General features: G+C 57.2%; 7 protein-coding genes across 7 annotated transcripts; all 7 read left to right on the top strand.

The window, feature by feature from the left end:
- Positions 1-2,128: 2,128 nt before the first annotated feature.
- LMXM_31_0530 (conserved hypothetical protein) lies at positions 2,129-2,566 on the top strand (the record flags this gene model as incomplete). Its single annotated transcript, XM_003877846.1, has 1 exon — positions 2,129-2,566. The coding sequence occupies one exon, from the start codon at positions 2,129-2,131 to the stop codon at positions 2,564-2,566; it is 438 nt and encodes a 145-aa protein (XP_003877895.1).
- Positions 2,567-3,696: 1,130 nt separating this feature from the next.
- On the top strand, positions 3,697-5,232 carry LMXM_31_0540 (conserved hypothetical protein; the record flags this gene model as incomplete). The annotated part of the gene is made up of 1 exon (XM_003877847.1): positions 3,697-5,232. One exon carries the CDS (start codon positions 3,697-3,699, stop codon positions 5,230-5,232), a length of 1,536 nt encoding a protein of 511 aa, XP_003877896.1.
- A 3,029-nt stretch (positions 5,233-8,261) lies between these two features.
- On the top strand, positions 8,262-8,603 carry LMXM_31_0550 (conserved hypothetical protein; the record flags this gene model as incomplete). The annotated part of the gene is made up of 1 exon (XM_003877848.1): positions 8,262-8,603. One exon carries the CDS (start codon positions 8,262-8,264, stop codon positions 8,601-8,603), a length of 342 nt encoding a protein of 113 aa, XP_003877897.1.
- Positions 8,604-9,598: 995 nt separating this feature from the next.
- Positions 9,599-10,135, top strand: LMXM_31_0560 (conserved hypothetical protein; the record flags this gene model as incomplete). The annotated part of the gene is made up of 1 exon (XM_003877849.1): positions 9,599-10,135. The coding sequence occupies one exon, from the start codon at positions 9,599-9,601 to the stop codon at positions 10,133-10,135; it is 537 nt and encodes a 178-aa protein (XP_003877898.1).
- A 1,776-nt stretch (positions 10,136-11,911) lies between these two features.
- Positions 11,912-13,666, top strand: LMXM_31_0570 (ATP-dependent RNA helicase-like protein,putative; the record flags this gene model as incomplete). Its single annotated transcript, XM_003877850.1, has 1 exon — positions 11,912-13,666. The coding sequence occupies one exon, from the start codon at positions 11,912-11,914 to the stop codon at positions 13,664-13,666; it is 1,755 nt and encodes a 584-aa protein (XP_003877899.1).
- Positions 13,667-14,681: 1,015 nt separating this feature from the next.
- Positions 14,682-16,439, top strand: LMXM_31_0580 (conserved hypothetical protein; the record flags this gene model as incomplete). Its single annotated transcript, XM_003877851.1, has 1 exon — positions 14,682-16,439. The coding sequence occupies one exon, from the start codon at positions 14,682-14,684 to the stop codon at positions 16,437-16,439; it is 1,758 nt and encodes a 585-aa protein (XP_003877900.1).
- Positions 16,440-17,493: 1,054 nt separating this feature from the next.
- On the top strand, positions 17,494-18,444 carry LMXM_31_0590 (conserved hypothetical protein; the record flags this gene model as incomplete). The annotated part of the gene is made up of 1 exon (XM_003877852.1): positions 17,494-18,444. The coding sequence occupies one exon, from the start codon at positions 17,494-17,496 to the stop codon at positions 18,442-18,444; it is 951 nt and encodes a 316-aa protein (XP_003877901.1).
- Between the last annotated feature and the right edge of the window lie 187 nt (positions 18,445-18,631).

The following is an 18,631-nucleotide window of genomic DNA, read 5'->3' on the forward strand; positions in this document are numbered from 1 at the left end:
CAAATCCCCGACTTTGTTTTCTTTTTAGTGCTTCTTCGTTTCTTTTCTTTTGTACGGTGTCTTACCCTCTCCTTTTATAGCTCCTCCGTTGTGCTTCGTCATATCTGGCGTGATCTCTCCTCGTCTCCTCTGTTCGCGGACGAGTTGAAACGTTTTGTGCGCCGTTCATTCTGTTCGTTTCCACCTCGATTGTGCGTCTTAATGGGGTTGTGTGTGCGCGTGTGCAGGCACATGCTATGGATGAAGATACCAGAGAATACTGTCCGTCGAAGAACAACGAGGAAGACGACAAAGAAAAAAATGAAACTGAGAAAGCGATGGTGCATCGCTGTCAAATGGCCCGTGCCACCGGATGACTCTTCCGTTATTTATTTTGTACCTTTTCTCGAATGAGTTGGAGGCATGAGAGAAACTGACGTTTTCCTCAAGGCGGATTCACGGAGGCGAAGCAACAGCAACAAGAACAAAGCATTGGAAGAGAGTAAGTGCCGCGACGCATGAACATACTGTCGTCACAGTGAAAGGCTGCTCGTCGCTAGTGCCGACAGTGACAGTACACTCTTGTCAATCGAAAGACGCACTCTGCGCCACTCATCCACTTCTCTACCCGTCAAGAAGTGGGAGGCCCTATTCAGGGGGAAAGCATCCCTGGCACTCCGGAGAAGACGTTCCCAATAGTTTCATGTTTTTCCTCCTTCACTCTCTTCCCTCCCACTGCCTCTCCTCCCTTTGTGGCGGCCACGTTTCCTGCCTGCCCTCTTTGTGCAAAAAAGAAAGTAACGGTATATCGCGAGGAAAACACGGGAAAAAAGTCAACGGAGTTCAGAAGTCTATCTTCAACAACTGTAATCTGTTCTGCGTCCTCCAGTGACACCTACGTTTTCTTTTCTTCTTCGTCCTGTGGTACCGTCTCACTGTGTGTTGTTTTAACGGCCTTTTTTTTCTGCATCTAGTCCTTTTCCAGGCTTATGTGTTGGGAGCTTTGCCGGCTCGACGAGCACGCGGGTGCCCCGAAAGTGAACCGCCCAAAGAAAGGCTTGCCATAATCGAGCTGGAGAACGGAGGTCGGATCTCATACACAACTCCAAAAGTATTACTTCCAGAGTAGCTCTCTTTTGTTTCTTTCTCTGCTTGAACTGCTCTTTGCCTCGGCACTTGTGACCATCGCACTCTCTTCGCTCGGCAGCAGACACGCAGAGGGAGGCGCGCGCACGCACACACAGAACCATCAAAGAGGTGTGATAAGGCACTACATACACGGAAACGAACGTGTCCATGTTTTCTAGTCCCCTGCCAGTGGTCCCACTTGGCGCGCTGATGCCGCCAGTGCTGATGCACCACTGCTACCACAACGTCCTGTGCAAATGCGGTGCCGTCGTGTGTACACAGTGCTCTCGTGTGTGCATGGCGTGTGACTGCCACGTGTGCCCCCACTGCCTTCCTTTCAATATGCGCCACTGCAAAAGCTGCTGCATCGCATGCTTTCGCAACTGCAGGCACAACTTGTGACACGCCTGCAAACATCGCCAGTCATCATCCATCCTTGCCTTCGCTGTGTATGATCTCTTGGATTGCTTTCTTGACATTGTTGGCAAGAATGTGTTCCAGTATCGGGCGGTGCGCCGCCGCGGCGCAGGGGAGCGTGTCCATCCCCGGGAGCGCCTTCCTTATACAACAACAATCAAAGACGAAAGTGACTGACAACACGGAGATGCTGAGTCACGGTAACTGCTCAAATCGTTTTAGTGCGCCACCACGCACGCAATAGGCATTCCTCCGCGGGCGAGGATCGTGTGTCTCTTCGACCCCCTTGCTCACCAATCGCTTCGATCTTGTGTCTGGTGCCTTCTTTCCATCGCCCCTTGCGGCTGTTGCTGCTGCCTTTCCTACCTCTCTTCCGTCTCCTCTTCTGCACCCACTCACCGCCATTTTCTCCCGCCTGGCGGCTGCGCTAGTTGTCCCTTGTAGTCCCTGAAGACGGCCGCTAGCGCAGAGTTGGCACCTACGAGCTTGCCCAGGTGAGTGAAAGAGCGGCACACTCAGTTGCCCTCACCCCTCTTCCGCATTCAGTGGTCGCCATTTTTGTCTCTCAAAGTTCTGCGTAGCGACTTTGCGCTGACACGGCGCCATGCTGGTCCGCAGTATCACCAAGTGCGTTGTCCCGCTCATCAAGGCAACGGGCTACACGAGCTCCTACATCGTGGAGCATTCACCCACCCCTGTGAGGCTCACCTCCATGCTGCCTCTCCACAACAAGTCCATGCCCACCCCACTTCTCGACCCCGAACGGCTGCAGGAGATTAGCTGCGGTACTGGTCAGCCGGCCCAGCGCGGCCGCCGAAAGCCGCTTGTGTGGAAGCGCCGTAAGCCGTGGTTTGACCACCAGTGGTCACTCGACCTGCAACGCATCAAGAAGGGCCCTGAAACGCCTCACTTCCCTGACGGTACCCCGTTTACGCAGATCCGTTCTTTCCAGTCATTTGCAGGGCGCTCCTGGAAGATCAACGCTGGCCGCCGGCGCAAGATTCGCCTGTCACTGAAGCGTGGTCGCAGGAAGCTGCTGTAACCGCGGCACCGAGAGTTAGTGAGCCAGAGATTTGTAGCATGCGACGTGTTTCTCACTGGTCCTTTTTTTTCTGTGTTAGGTGAACAGCTGGATGCGTCTTTGTCTTGTCGCTGAAGAGAACGACGACAGGCTGGCGCAAGAGCCCCGCTTTAATGGGTGCGAAACCTGCGCTGTCTTTGATGACGCGAAACAGGCAGAAGGCGTGTAGCGACATGGTGCTACTCTCGGCTCGTTGACTGCCTCGTTGTTTTGGTGTGCTCCTGTTCCCCCACATCTTTCTGGGTGTGTGCTTGTGCTGGGGTAGTTGCTTTGCGGTTCGGCTCTGTTTCACATTGTTCGCGCTAGTGGTGGAGAGAAGCGAACAGAAAACCAAATAAAAATCGAAGAGGCATGCTGCCAGCCGCGCTGCAGCACATTGCGTTGAGCTGCGCCTTGGGCTGATGCGCTGAAGCGGCAAGGGAAGGGGAAAGGATGTTGGATGTGGCGTGCGCCTCCTCCCGTCAGCACCAGAGCGCCTGACGGCAAGCCTCTCACTCCTCTCTTTGTGATGAGAAGGGCGGTCCTGAGGGTTGCCTGTCGGTTGCACAGGAGACATAGCACCGCATATTATTTGCCCATCCCTGTGCACGCGTGTGCGCACTGGAAAGCTGAGGCAGACAGGAATATTTCGCAGCGAATGAACGTTATTATTTCTCTTTGTGTCAGCCGTTGATACCCAATGACCGCTGTTTCCGACGCCTTCATACCTTTCTCAACTTTCTCATGCTCTTCTCTTTGCTTCCCCCTTGTCTCTTCCTGTGCCCACGGCGTTGTGTTTTTCCTGCTCGATGACCTCCTGTCTACACCGTTGCAACACCCCGCATGAGCCACTCTCCGTAAGTGGTAAAGATTGGTGCCGTGGTGGCGCACCTGCTTCACCGCACGCATTCCCTTTCTGCCTGCTTCATTTCAGCGTGTTGCTGACTTCTTCGCATACGTTGCTGCGTTATTTTTCTTCGTCCTTTGCAGCTAATCTATTGAATCCTGGTTGCCGTACACACATGCATTGGTGTGCTTAGTGTTCCATTTTCAGAGTGTATCTCTTTTCTGTTTTCCGCAACTCCTCTTGGTCCCCTGGTTTCTCCTCGCAGATGACCATGATGCGGCGATGTAGTGGCTTCAAGCTCTGCACCGCCATCGGCCTGGCATTAATGGTGGCGCTTTTGATGAGTAGCGCGTCCGACGCAGCAACCAGCTGTGGCTTCAGCACCCAGCGCGTGCAGTGCGGCGACTTTGCATGCGACAAGGAGACGAAGGTTTGTATTGCGTGTCGCGCGGACAGCGACTGCTACCCTGGCGCCATGAGCTGCGACGTGACCTCGGGGAAGTGCAAGGTGCGCAGCTTCACCTCCCTCTTCGGAGCGCGCACTATCCTCGCGATGCTGGGTGCTTTTGTTGTCTGCTCCATTGCCGTGCTCGCTGGCGTCGGTGGTGGCGGCATTCTGGTGCCCATGTTCGGCGGACTAATGGAGATTCCCATGCTGTCCGCAGTGGGGATGTCACAGTCCACCATTTGCGGACAGAGCACGCTCAACATGTACTTCGCCATCCAGGAAAAGCACCCCGACTCCAGCTGGGATCGCCCGCTGATTAATTACCAGTACCTGGGCCTGCTTCTGCCGCCCGGCCTCATCGGCACCTTAGTTGGTGGGATTCTGAGCAAGCTCTGTCCCGATGTGCTGCGCCTCATCCTTCTCCTTGTGCTTCTCTCCGTTGTGCTCTACCGCAGTTGGGGGACGATGAAGAAGCAGTACCGGCAGGACACAAACCCGTCGCATGTGACTGTGGAGACAGGCAACGCGAACGAGACGTCACATCGGGAGAACCATGACAACAATGACGAGAGTCAGCGCTGCGAGCTGACCGAGAAGGCTGGCGGCGTCAAAAGGGAGTTGGGCGAGAACACCGCGATTTTGTCGACGCCGGAGCAGAGCCCACAGTCTCTTCGGTGCCCGCCGCAATCGCAGTACCCGCAGCAGGAGCTCTCTCTGAACTTTGCTTGCTTTCTGGTGCTGCTGCTGTTCAACATTTTCCGGACGTACGCGGTGTGCGGCGGCTTCCTATATTGGTTGTGTGTGTTGGTTCCCGTGGCCTTTTTGAGCGTCGTGTTCTTTTTCAATCGTGAGAAGTTGCGCAAGCTGGCGGGGTCCAACCCGGCGCAGATGACGTTCGCCTGGACTCAACGAAACTCTGTGGCTTACCCGATGGTGGCGGTGCTTGCAGGTGCGTCAGCGGCCATGCTTGGCATCGGCGGTGGCCTTGTTCTGGGGTTTGTGCTGAACGAGGTGGGTATAGTGCCTCAAGAAGCGTCGGTGACGGGCGGTATGGCCACCTTCTTCATTGCCTTCTCGTCTGCGCTGCAGCTCCTTATCACGGGTAGCCTCGTCGTCGACTTTGGCATCGTTTTCTCCATTGTTGGGCTATGCAGCAGCGCCCTGGGCCAGCTAGTGTTCATGACGTACATCAAGAGTCACGGCCTGAGCTACTTAATCATCGGCTCTCTGATCTTCGTCGTTGGTGGCTCGCTGGTTTCCCTCGGTGGCTTTGGTATCTACAATGCCGTCATCTCCATCCAGGCAGGCGGCTCCGTGATGGGGTTTGGCTGCCTCTGTGCGAGAGCGAAGTAGACAGTCAAGCGTACCTGAATGAGCAGCCAGAATGCAAAGCGAGGTAAACGCGTACGCGTTCACACTTCCCCTCCCCCACTCACCCACACCGCGATGGCTGTTTGCTTTATCAGGATGAGTACTCCTGCCCACCTTTGGATGTCCTCCCTCTTTTCCTGCTTTGCCTTGCCGAGGAGGTGCCCGTTCATCTCCAGGTGTATGGGGGGGGCCTCATCCTCGTCTGAATGCGCCACGTCCCTACTCTTGTATGTATTTTCGGCAAGGAGAGACGTACTCAGCGCGGGAAGGGAGGCAAAGGTGGGACGGATGGGTAGGTGGGGAGCGCACGAAGGAAGAGAATCGTAGTGACTGTCGCGTGGCTTATTTTTACCACTCTTATTTGTTTTTCTCCGACGCTCGTTCTTTTCCCTTCAGTCTTTTCGTTTTTTTTTCGGGTGGGTGGGTGTGTGTGGGGGGGGCAGGGGAAGGTTCCACTTATTCTGCCTGAAAGTGGGGCTCATTGCTGCGCCCCTCCTGAGGCCGCACAGGCGCGACGGTGATCCCGCGTCCCACCGCTCCGGGGACTCTGACCAGCAATCTGCGCAAGTTACTCTTGCGAATAACTTCGCGACGACTGCGCGACCATGTGGAAGACAGGCTCCAGCCATGGCAGTCTGGCTTTCCTGCTCACCGCCCCGCTGCCGACCCCCTCCAAGCTCGCACCTTCACAGAGTACTGCAATGCCGGCCAGGTGCCAAGACAGAAGCAATGCTTGCGGACTCCGCTTGCGAGTTCAACTCATTAACTCGCAGCGTTATCATGGGACAGAAGTTCAACGCAGGCCCGAGCCGTCCTCGCTCGGCCATGGAGGTATCAGACGATCGTCGCGGCTGTGCTCGCTTCCGCGAGAGGAGATCGACGGTGGCCAGCGTGTGCATGTGGAGTCCCGCAAGGATCGGCCATAGGCCCTCTTTTCTTCACCAGTGCCGTGGGCTCGCTGAGTGTGGAGCTCAACAGGAGAGTCGGACTGTACCACACCTCTTTGCCGATGATGTTGCACGCCTCACGCCCTCCACAGACACGGGTGTCACACGAGCCCCATTGCAGTCTGCCCTCTGGGGTGGGTGGGGCGCTGGTCACTGGAGCACCCCGTGGTGCTGGTTGCCCCCCTCAAAACGAGGTGCGCACTCTTCGGTGCGCGACACCGCACCCAACTGCAACTCCCCACACTCACGCGGTGGGGAGGGAGGGAGATGCCCTGCACACTTGGCGCGAGAGGTGCACACGCCGGATGGCAGCGCTGTCGCAGCACTTAGGCGGCTCTCGCACGGGCATGCAGCTATCGGCCCGTGGTCACATGAACGGAAATGCCCGATGGAGACAGCGAGCCACCCGGGCGGCCGCGTTGCCCTGAGGCATGCCCCAGCACGGAAAATGCGAGCCCCGTGCGCACGCGCTGGCAACGACGGCTGGCATGGTGCATCCCGCCCAAGCAAGGCATGGGGCGGTGAGCAGAGCGCGGGCGATGGTCGAGAGGCGCGCAGAGATGCACGGTGATGAGCCCCAAAGTGCATGTGTGCGGGATGTGCGGCGTCTCCTGCATCCGACCGGGTGGGCTGATGTGGCGCAGATGCCGGAGGCATGAGGGGACCAGCCCGAGCTGCACCGTCGGGTCCTCCAGACTCCGATGTGGGGAGTCACCGCGCCACGTTGAGGAATGCAGCGGCCTGAGGCGACTGAGGGAGGGGGGAGGCATGGCCCACAGGCAGAGTGTGCAGAGGGTCTCCGAGGGCCCTGGCCTGCAGCTGGCCAACTGCCTCCCTGGGCTCGTCCGGCACGCGCCTATGCCCGCCCCTATTACCCGCACGCCAGACGCCAGGGGGTTCCTGTCCCTCGAGCAGGACCCCTGTGGTGGTTTGCCTGGGTCAAGGCATGCAGGCCAGCCAGGTCCGTGTGGCGCCGATCGCGGAGCACGTATCCGAGGAAGGATGAGGGGTGCCCACTAGAGAAGCATGGCCCGATGTAGCGGCAGGACGGCTTGTCCTAGACGAGCAGGGTGGAGTCGTGGCGCAGCAGAGGTAGGAGAAGTGCGAGTGTGTGTGTGTGTGCGCATCGTTGTTGACTTGCTCGTGGTAGAATGGACACGTGGAGAAAATGGAGTAGCGTTTAGCTCCACTTTTGGCGGCGAATAAGTCTCAACCTGTGATTTCAGTGGCGGAGGTTTCCGCATGCAGTTGGTTGTTTACTGGCTTTCTGAAGTAGTAGGGTAGGAAGGGGTGGTGGGTGGGATTTCAGTCATTCATGAACGCACGAAGCGGGCACACACGACCCTCTGTGTAGGTAGCTCGATGTGGCTTGTATCGGTTTCCTACCAAACTCCCTTGAGTCTTACTCATCGAAATGGCACAATGTCTGGTTTCGTGGCCGTGTGCGGTGATGTCACACCGTCGTGAATCTCCCCATGCGCATGTGTTCGTGTGTGTGTGTGTGATCGGTGCGTGTGGCGCTCCTGAAATGTGCGTCCGCCTGCCCTTCTTACCGGAGGCGCACTTGCTGTAGGAAGTGGGCCTCAGGTTTTTCGCCGCATGGTCGTAAGAGGTTTGTCACAGCGCTGCGGATTGTTGATGGGTCTTTGTTCATGTAGGCTGGGTGACCCCACATTTTGTCCCTCGTTGATTTGTTATCTTCATCCTTCTTGGCTGTTTTATCGCATCCTTACTCGTCTATTCTCTGCTTCGCATTTTTTCCCACTCCCCAATTATACTTCGGCGCTCGATGTGGCCAACAGCGAGACGCACAACGGGACGAAAACATTGCGCAGAGAGTGTCAGTGCATACCTGGCGCTGTCGTCTTCCTTTGTTTCGCATTCTTTGCGCCCGTTGACCCGCGGCCGGGGGAGAGGCTGTTACGGTGCTTCATCGACTGGTATCGCTCTCTGCTGAGTGGGCAGCGGTTTTAGGGAAGAGAGAGGACGCCGAAAGAGAGACGCCGCCCGTAGAAGTGTGTACACAGACGACTCGCACTTCTCCTCCCACTCCCACCCTCAAGGATGGGCAGAAGGACCACATTTGATGATGTCTGCGCTAACGAGGCGAATGCGTGGTGCATCTGCCTAGAGAACAACTTGGGCGGTAAAGATGTTCACAAGAAGTGCGGCGTGCAGCAGCAGACGTTCGACACGTGCGTTTCGGCGTGGCGCGCCAAGGTTGGCAACGTTGTTCAGGTGAAGGGGGAGAACGAAGGGGAGCCGCCTCTCCAGTGTGCGTCCATGTCCTGCCACATTGGAGAGTGCTTGCGCAAGTACAACTACGACTTTGAGCGGTGCAAGCCGCACATGCAGTTCTTCAAGTACTGCGTCAAGAGCTTCTACGGCCAGGACTACATTGCGTAAAGCGCTGGTGGTGAATGTAGAAGCGACTGCGATGTGCGCCTCCACGAGTAGGGCACGATGGGCTGGCCCTCCCTTTCAGAGACTCTCCTTTCTCCACGTTCCACCGTCACAAGTCCCCGCTCCTTGCCGGCTGTGTTTTTTTTTTCTTCCTGCGGCTTCACGTGGCCCATTTTTCAAGAGACGGAAAGGGTCGTTTGCCAGCTTGGCTCTCCCCCGGCGCCTTTTGTACGCCGCTCACAGTGCGTTTGGTTGGGTTTGCCGCGTTACAGGACAGCAACAACAACACACATATATATATATATATATATGAGCGTGCCAGGTGGTCGCGACGCGGAGTTTACGTGACGAGGGCCCAAAGTGACGCGATGTATGATAGCACTTGATGCGCCACACAAGTTCGCGGACCGCATGAGGACAGTTCTTTCGCTGTCTTCTAGCCAACAGGGCCGCTTGTACGTACACGTACATGACGGGCGACCTTCTCCATTTCTGTCTTCGCCTTTTCTCCCTCGGCCATGTGTGCATCTGCTCCACTCGATATACGCAGCTTGGCCCTCTCTCTCTCACTCTCACCACTGTCTTTGGACAAGAAAAACGAGCGCCTCCCGGCTTGGCTCTGGTCTTCTCCTGTCGAGCACGGGCCTGTGCGCGTGTGTGATTTCTGGAGTGTTGCCGTGCCGTCTACCGAGGACGTTGGCAAACCACTCCCTTGACGCACTGGGCCTCGCCTGCTTCACGGCTGACGACTTTTTGTGTTCATTTCTTTCCTGTGCGTCTCTTGTCGCTCATTGGGCCAGGGGCAGGTAAGGAGGTGTGAGTCTCTCTCTTCTTCCTTTCGCCACACACGCCCACAACATCGCCGACTGTCTCTCGTTGCCCGTATCGCCGCTCTCTGTCTCTGTGTTTCCTGCCATTTTGTTTTTATCCACCCTTCCCCCACCGAGCTTGCTTTGTGTGTGTCCCTTCTTCTTTCTGTTTCGTTGACATTAGGACTGATGGACTTTCATGAAAGCGCTGGCGCGCTGTCGCAAAGCGGTGAGAAGTCGTTTTTTCCCTGCCCGCAAGGCGAGCTGCCGTCGCCGTTTGGCTGCATACCGCCTTCGGCGGAGGAAACCGTCTTCATTAACACGAACAAGTTGGTCTGGGTGAACTCAGGTGCGCAGCTCATCATCATCCTTGTTGGCGTGATCGACTTCCTCTTAGGCACCTTGTACTTCTTCATTAGGCGGCGGCGCAACGAGGAAAGACTGGAACGCTCTCGTGCCGCTCGGCAGTCTTTGCGCGTGAACGAGGATGGTAATGTGGCTGACCCACCCAAGAAGCATCTCTTCTCCCAAAGCCCGACGCTGCATCGTCCACTCAAACCCGTCTCGGAGCTGAACGGGAGGTGCTGTGGCTGCGCGAGAATCGCTGACACGGTGGTGCTGCCTTGCAAGCATGCCGTGTGCTGCTACTCGTGCTCCGACCACGCCACCTACTGCCCTTTCTGCAAAGAGGCCTGCACAGACCGCCAGCGACTCTTTGCGGTGTAGGCAACACATGAGATAAAGGGAAGTGAAGACAGAAAGACAACATTTGCAGGAACTCCACTAACGTGCGAGGGACAGATCGAAGTCGTGAAGCATAAACAAGCGCGCGCATCATACACATCAGCTTGCCAGCATGGCTGTGGATCTTGTGTTTATCCATGGGAGAGACTGAGTTCACGTCAAGTGACCAAAGGATCGATTCGCTGCCGCACTCGTTGCTGTTTTCTTACCTTCTTTTTAGCTTGCGAAGCGAGGGCGATACATAGACTGAGTGTCGTGTGTATGGCTGGAAGTTCGGCGATGTGGCGTGGCAACAGATGACCCCACGTTTTTTTTTCGTGCGTAAAACACGGCGACATGTTACCGCGTGTGAAAGGGATGCCCACAAACTCACGAGAAGTAGTAGCCAGTGCGAAAAAGGCGAGGTCGCTGGAAGTGGGCGCGATTCCCCTCTCTCTCTCATCAGAGATTCTGCACGGTGTCTTCGTCACGGTGTCGCTGCTCATCTGGATTCCTCCTTGCTTTGCCCTCTTTACCTTCACGCTCTGTAGGCTGCTGTCGTCTTGCGGCGATCGCTGCGCACCGACGGCGGCTGATCCAGCGGGCAACAAAGTGAAACGCGAAGGAGGGGGGGTGAGTAGAGCTGCGTGTGCCCAAGTTCACCGCCTCTTGAAATTTACTGTTTCCAGATGGGCATGTGATGCGCGTGGCGGATACGGAGTAGGGCAAGGCAGGCGCCATCGTATGCAAATTCGTTTCACTTGTCTGTCTCTCCCTATCCCGTGTCTTGCTGTCGTCTTTGTTTGCGCTTTTCAGTTCAGGTTCGCTGACGGTAGCGTGACCCTCGTTCGTAGTTCATCCTCTACTTTCTGTGTTTTTGTACATCTAGGTGCTTCTGTTTGTGTTGACATGTGCGACGTTGCCCCTCCCTCTCCCCCTCCCTCTCTCTGGCCGTATGTCTCCCTTTCCTTCCATTGACTCATGCTGCTTCTGTTGCCTGTTTTCTTTCTGTGCTCAACGTACACGCATACTTCACTCGTATATGTGTGCGCGTGTTTCTACATATATACATATACCTGTGTGCGTGTGTGCCGGACGCTCTTTCTTTGTCCTCCCCTTCCCCCCTCCAAAAAAAGGTGAAAGAAGTGCACTCAACCAACCCAAGGATCGAAGGCTACGGTGTCTTGCCATCAGCGCTCTCTCGTGCAGCCGTGTGGTACACTGCTGCAGTGCAGCAGTATCGACTTTATCCCCTCTCATTCTCTACTAGCCCAGGCGGACTGCGGGTGAGGTGGGGCGCTGACACATGTATACTAATGAAACACACGTGCGGCTCCTCTGCCCTGCCCATCTCCGATTGTCATCCCCTCTCTTTTGTTTGTTCGACACTGAGAGATGGAAAGTGGACGGGGTGGCGCAGTGGGGCAACTTCTGCGTCTCTGTCGTTACTGTCGACTATGCTGCCTCTGACCGTCGCCTGCATTTCTCGTTCTCCCTGGGCAACCTCCCTCCCTTTTCACGCTCCTCTCTCCTCTCCATCTTCCGCTGCCTCTTTACTGTTTTCACCATCGCTCATTTGACGTTCCCACACGGCGCATACGTCACACCCACACGGCGTATTGTGTATGGCTGCCTCCCCCTCCTCTTCCACCTTTCCACGTGCATCCATGTAGTGTGTAGCACGTACACCCACACCTGTACCTTCAGCTCATCTCTCCTCCAATCCGTACACCCACGTACATACGCACCCGCCCAAGTGCACATTTGTGCTTTGCAAGGATGGATGCTTTCCGATCGTTGACGATCGGCACCAAGTTCAGCGCTGCCCGAAACGGGGAGGCAGCCAAGTTGTTCCGCAACGCGGGCAAGGACAAGGGCAGCCGCGGACTTCCTGACGCTATCGGCGCTGATGGAGCGGTTGTCCTTGAGAACGCATCGGACTTGGGCAGCAGCAGCCTGTCAGTGCCGCCTCCCAGTGCAACGCTGAACCTTTTTGGACGCCCCATAAGGAGTCAAGCTGACACAAATGCGCATCTCGGTATATCAGGGGACTCGGAAGCTGCCGCTGCCGCCAACACCGCCTCCGCGGATAAGGCGCTGAAGGCAATAACCTTCAAGAAGAAGCGGAACATCTGGCGCCGCAACGATCTGCAGGTGACGGGCACGGACTTGCCGGCGCCGATCGAGCACTTCTCCGACCTCGTGCGCCCACCGCTAAACGTGCCGCGCAATGTAGTGAACAACCTCTTCGCCCGTCATCACAAAGTGCCAACCCCAATCCAGATGCAAGCGATTTCATCCCTTATCCACCACCGCGACGTGCTTGCCTGCGCACCGACCGGCTCCGGCAAGACGATTGCTTTCCTCGTCCCTCTTTTTGCGCTGCTTAAGACACCGGATTCGTCCTGCAGTGTGCGTGCCCTCATTGTGACGCCCACCGCCGAGCTTGCCCAGCAAATCGAGCGCGAGGCATTCTTCTTGATGAAGGGTCAGCGATGGAAGTTTGTGCAGCACGGCCAGACGACCAAGAACAAGGATATCTTCATTGCCACGCCGGGCCGTATTGTGTCGCTGCTCGAGCAGAAGCTGCTAGACTTGAGCAACGTGCAGTATCTCGTGTTCGACGAGGGCGATCGCTTGTGGGACAGCAGGACGGACTTCTTGGCTGTGATTGACAGGATTCTCACTGCCTGCACGCGCACCGACAAGGTAGTCAGCCTGTTTACGGCCACGCTGAGCGAGAAGGTGGAGGCAGCTGCCCGCTCCGTCATGGGTGCCGACCCGGTGCGCATCATTGTCCATGGCCGACGCTCCGTGAACACGCACGTGAAACAGCGATTGGTCTTCTGCGGCAATGAGCTTGGCAAAGTCGTAGCGATGCGCAACCTTGTGCGGGAGGGCATCACGCCGCCGGTGCTCGTGTTCGTGCAGAGCGTGGAGCGATCCAAGGAGCTGTATGAGGAGATCCGGGCGGAAGGCCTGCACATGGCCATCATGCACGCCAAGATGACCGTGGAGCAGCGTGAGGAGACGGTGCTGCAGTTCCGTCTTGGCAAGATCTGGGTCCTTGTGACGACGGAGCTGCTCGCGCGCGGTATCGACTTCAAGAACGTGGGCACAGTCATCAACTTCGATTTTCCAGCAACTGTCGACTCGTACATCCACCGCGTGGGTCGCACAGGCCGCGCCGGGAAGGAGGGAACGGCGATCACTTTTTTTACGGAGGACGACAAGGAGCGACTTCCCCCGATCGCGAGGGTGATGCAGGACTCTGGTAACGCCGTGGAGGATTGGATACTGGACATCAAGGTGGATCGCAGCACCCGCCGCCGTCTTGAGCGCACAACGCCGCAGCGCACTATTGTGAGCACGCGGAAGCGCATGCTGGTGGCCCAGCAGCGTGTGCAGCGTCAGTACCGCCGTCTGGAGGCGGAGGAGAACGAGAAGAAGGCAGCGAAGCAAGCCTCCAAGAGGAGCAAGGGGTGCGGGGACTGCGACCGCGACGACGGCGATGACAGCATGGATGATGAGTAGCACCCGTGCACAAGCGCATGTGCTTGTGTGCGTGTCAGTGTACAACTGAGGCAGTACTCTTTCACTCAGTCAGCTGAACACGCTCTCGTTGTCCCATCCACGCCACCGTTCAACTCGGGGCATCAACCACACAGCGTTTAAACCGCAAGGGTGAGGTGGACCACCGCGAGGGTACCAAGGTCGCTTCGTAACCCTGCGTGTGGCGGCTTTGTCTCCCTTGCGGCCCATGTCAGGCGCCGGTAACACAGATTTCGTGTAACATAACGCCAAAAGAACTAGGACTTGCACGGGGGTGACTGACGCGGCAGACGAGACACGTGTGACACTTGACGTTGTCGAGCCCGCAGAGGGCAGGATCGTACCTCTCTTTGAGCAAGACCTCTTTTCCTGAGAAAAGGGCGGCCGGAGAGCAGATTCACTGTCTCTCGATGGCCTCTTCTTCCTTCGGTACCGCATAGGGTGCCCTGGTCTTCTCATTTGTACATGCGTGGATGAAGGTCGTGGCCTCTCTTTTCTCTTGCGCCCCACCCTCTCGCCTGCTGATGCCCATTACGGCATCGGCACAAATTCGTTTTTCTTTGCTCTCACACTATGCACGCTTCGTGCACGTGACGGTGAGGCACTAGATGAATGCCGATGGAGATGTGCGGCGGCTCCTCCTCTCACGCCTTCACTGCTGAACTCTTCTTGCCTCTCCTCTCCATGCCCTCTACTTCTGCCGTGCGCACGTGCGCTGAGCCGAGCGCCTACCCTTCCCTTCTCTTCCTCGTTGAAGGGTGAACTGGTGCGCCGGTGTGTCTGCTACGTGAGTGTCTGCGTGTGCGTGTGTCAGCGGTGAACTACTTTGCCGCTGAAAGCGTGTTGGTTGTTTGAGCTGTCTACGCTCACAAACACGCCCCCTCCAGTGATAGAGGCGATGCTGTTGGCGCTGTGTGCACGTTGTTTCGCTGCTCACGGCTGACTCCTGCCTCTTTTCGTTTTCCTTTTCGACTTCTTTTCTCCCAAAGACGTTCTAATGCCGGAGGTGTCGGACGTGTGGCTGTTGGGGGTGGTGCTCACCGGTGAGACCACATTCTGGCTGTGCGAACCAACCCACCTGAAGCCGTTAGCAGAGGACTGGAAGGCGATCAACTGCCGATGGTTGTATCCTGTCTTGGAGAACTTGAGCGATTTTGCCGATGTGAGCGGCTTTGAGAGCACGGACGCCGTGTACGAGGTGGACTGGGTTGGGACATCAAGAGTGCTGCGGCCCGCCACCCTGGCGTGGAACGTGCGGGGAAAGCGGCAGAAAGTCGGCGACACCACATATGTCTTCGTCCCTGCAGAGGAGATTAAGCAGCTCGACGAGGCGTTTAAGCGGTTCGTGAAGCTAGAGGCAACGATGAAGCCGCCGCCGCCGCGCAGTGTCATGCCCTCGCCATCTGCTGCTGAAACGCCGGCGCCTGGGGAGGCAAAAATGATGCTGACTCTCGACGCCTCGCCGTCTACGCCGGCCCATCAGGAGGAGGATGGTAAGGATGAAAAACCGCTGGTAACTACGGCTTCACTCCTAAGCACGCAGTCGTCGGCGCCCGCTGCAGGTGAGGTTCCGCATGAGACGGTGACGAAGGCGGAGGACGAGAGGAGCGCGTCGCGCCATGCAGACATCGACGGGAGCATCGCCTCCTCGTCTGCACCGCACCCCCGAGCCTCGCATCGCCGCGGCGTCACAAGCCTGTCGTCATTTCCTTCCCACAAGCGACAGACGCCGCACCGCGGCACTACTATCTACCAGGCCCCGGTGCACAGAAGGCCCACCGGCGAACACTGCAGCAGCGAAGCCTTTGAATGGACCGAGATGTATCTTGTGCATCGCGGTAGCGTTGACTATCTCTGTCCGAAGGCAGCGGGTAACACATTCGGCTTCCGACTGGACCGCGTGATGCACGATGGGTTCCCGGTGTTTTTGCTGTTCTCTAGCTCCCACAACTGCAGTGAGGCCATCGACCCCAGCGCACGCGGTGTGCCGGTGTTTGAAAAAGCGCAGCTGAGCGGCGAGGCAGGCGAGGGGGCGGTGCGCAACTCAGTACTCGTGGTGACGCGCCTCAGCTCCAAGAAGCACCAGCCTTACTACCGCACCGACACCGGCCGCACCATCGCAGGAAGTCGTCGCCGCCGCCGACGGGGCGACAACGATAGCACTACCACCGAGGAGGACGAAGACGTTGACGACGATGACGACGACGACGATGACCCGGAATCTGATGAGACCTATGGGGAAGAGGAGCATCAAGTTGGGGCACAAGGATCGCGCCGGCGTGCTGGGGATGGGGCAGCAGCTACAGCAACACCCACAGCTGGTACCACCGCTCCCGCGGCTGCCAAGAAGCCAAAGGCAGAGGCCAAGGACCCCGCTGGCGAGAGCGCGGTGGCGGCATCGGCGGCGCGGAGGAAGGAGAAGAGGAAGGCTGACGCTGCTGCTAATAAGCCGCTTCAGGCAGTGAGCGTGAATTTCTGGGCGGACCCGCAGTACACGGCCCCTGCACCTGAGCAACTGGCCAGAGAGTTCCCATTCAAGTCGGAGGGCTCTGATACGCCGCAGACGGTCGTGTTTAGCAACGGCATCTGTGTCACCTACACGGCATCTACCGCGGCGAAGCATGCGCCACCGGAGAAGAAGCGAAAGACGGCCAAGCACGGCGGCGCGGCCGCCTCCTCAGAGGACATGGACTTGAGCATGCTCAACGAGCACATCTTGAACGCATTTGCGCAGGTGAAGAAGGACTGCGTGTAGGTGTGTGTCGAGGGAGATGTGATGGAGGGGGGGGGGACATAGCCTCATGGGTTTGCGCGGCTCTACCTGTGAGTATTTCTTCTCTGTGCGTGTTTCCGTCCTCTTCTCATCTCCTTACTTCACCATCGAAGGGAAGGTGCCCTGTCGCTTCGCTGCGGGTGCTCGGTGCCGCTGCCATGGTCCGTTTGACTTGGTGTATGCGTGGGTATGTGCCCTTGTGTGTGTGTGTAGCTGCCTCGTGTCTGTGATGGCATGAGCTACAGCGACGTGTACATGTATCGAGCACTGAAGGATGCGGAACAGTGCTCCATAGAGAGAAGCACCACATCAACAGCTAGAAGGGCGGCGAATGCACACCAAGTCACAGCATAGAATTGTGCCACCTACTTCTCTGATACACGAGGACGGGGCGGATGGGGTGGCAGCATGAGGAGTCACTTGCATGTGTGTCTGTGTATGGGTGGGTGGGTGGTGAGAGGTGGTCAATGATGTGTGTCTCTCTCGGTGAGACGAAAAAGAGATGGGCTGTGGCGACTCTTCCGCCCCTTTCGAGGTGCAGCCCGGAAACACAAAGCCCAGCACCAATTCCTTGCCGTCTACATGCCGAGCCTCGGAGAACCGTCTTGGCCCGTTTATCCCTTCATCAAGGTGCGGAGAGCGGGAGCGTAGGTGGCGCACTGTACTCACGCACTCGTATCGACGAATGTGGGGTGGTTATTCGTACTCCTCTTTCTCCACACACACACACACGTCCAATGCTCCACGTGCCCCGTCACCGTCACCGCGCCCTCCAACACTTCCTACTCGCTAATTTGTCTTCCACAAGTGCCATAAAAACACGGTATCATCGCATTCAACTTGTTGTCTCTCCATCTCTTTACCCTCATGACGGCGCAGGAACTGAGCGGGCGTCTTGACTCGCCTTCTGCATTGTCGAGCTGCGCACGAGCACACACCCATATCGACTCGTAGCACTTCTCTTATTTGTCCCCGTTTCGACTGGCTTTACTGTCGAGGGGGACGGGTAGAACTTTGTGCACCGCGTCGCCGTCGGATGCATCGATTTCGCAGGTTTGCCCCGGTGCACGCGTGGGTAGCCGTGCGCTGCGTCTTTCAGAGTAAGGAGTTTCTGGCGGCGTCCAAGGAGCTGCCCACGACCCCGGAGGGGCGCAACCCGTACGATGTCCTCGAAGTCACTGTCACCCAGGCTACGACACTTGACGAAGTGTCAAAACAGTTCCGCAGCCTCGTCGTCAAATATCACCCCGACAAGCCAGGCGGCTCCACAGAAAAGATGGCGGAGGTGAACTTGGCCTACAAGATTGTCAAGGAGAATCATGATGCGGTGCTGCGCCGGATGAAGGAGGCGGAGTCAACCATCAAGGCTAACGAGGCATACCGGCAGCACAAACACGCGCGCGCCAGCCGTGACGAGGATCTTGGTCGCTCAGGCGGGCTTAACCGCCGCAACTCGCGCGCCGCGCGAGAAGCTGCCGAGTCCACCGGCTTGCGTCGCCCCCGCTCACTGAAAGAGATCGAGGTTCAGTGGGCCAAGTACAAGGAGGACACAGAGGCAGCGGTAAAGAGCATGTGCAATCGCTATGAGATGGCTATCCAGCAGGGAAAGTTCTTCCGCAAGTCAGCGACGCTGAACGAGATCACGGTACGCGAACGCTGGCTGCGCAAGTCGTTTGTGAAGGGCATCTGGGAGGATGTACATGAGCTTCGCGGGGAGTTGCTTCGTCGAGGTACCCGCAGCGCTCAGCAATCCGAGCTAGCAGAGGAGATGGTTAGCTTTGCCTCCACGACGCAGCGGAAGCTGAATGAGAATTTTCAGCGACTGACACAAGAGAGTGTGCAGTTGCAGTCCCGCATGTTAGTCGAGCGCGCCTTCTTCATTGTGTGCTCGGTAATCTTGCTGGTGAAGGTGTGGAGGTGGTTTGTTGGCTTTACCTTCAACAACACGCTCACCGTGAAGCTCAAGCGTGGCTTCCTCTCACAGTAACGGCGTGGTGTTGTGCGCCTCTGTGCGTCGCATCGTGGCTGTCTTCCCCCTTGTTTTCCTCGACGCGCGTGGAAGGAGGAGGGGCACAGCGGTCGAGGTGTGGGCTGTTGCTTGTGTGCCTGGACTGGCTGGCGCAGTTTCCTTCTGTTTTCCTTTCTGCGTTTGCATCCGCTGTTTCTTGAATTGC

This window comes from Leishmania mexicana, chromosome 31 (genome assembly GCF_000234665.1).
Source record: "Leishmania mexicana MHOM/GT/2001/U1103 complete genome, chromosome 31".
Classification (NCBI taxonomy): Eukaryota; Euglenozoa; class Kinetoplastea; order Trypanosomatida; family Trypanosomatidae; genus Leishmania; species Leishmania mexicana.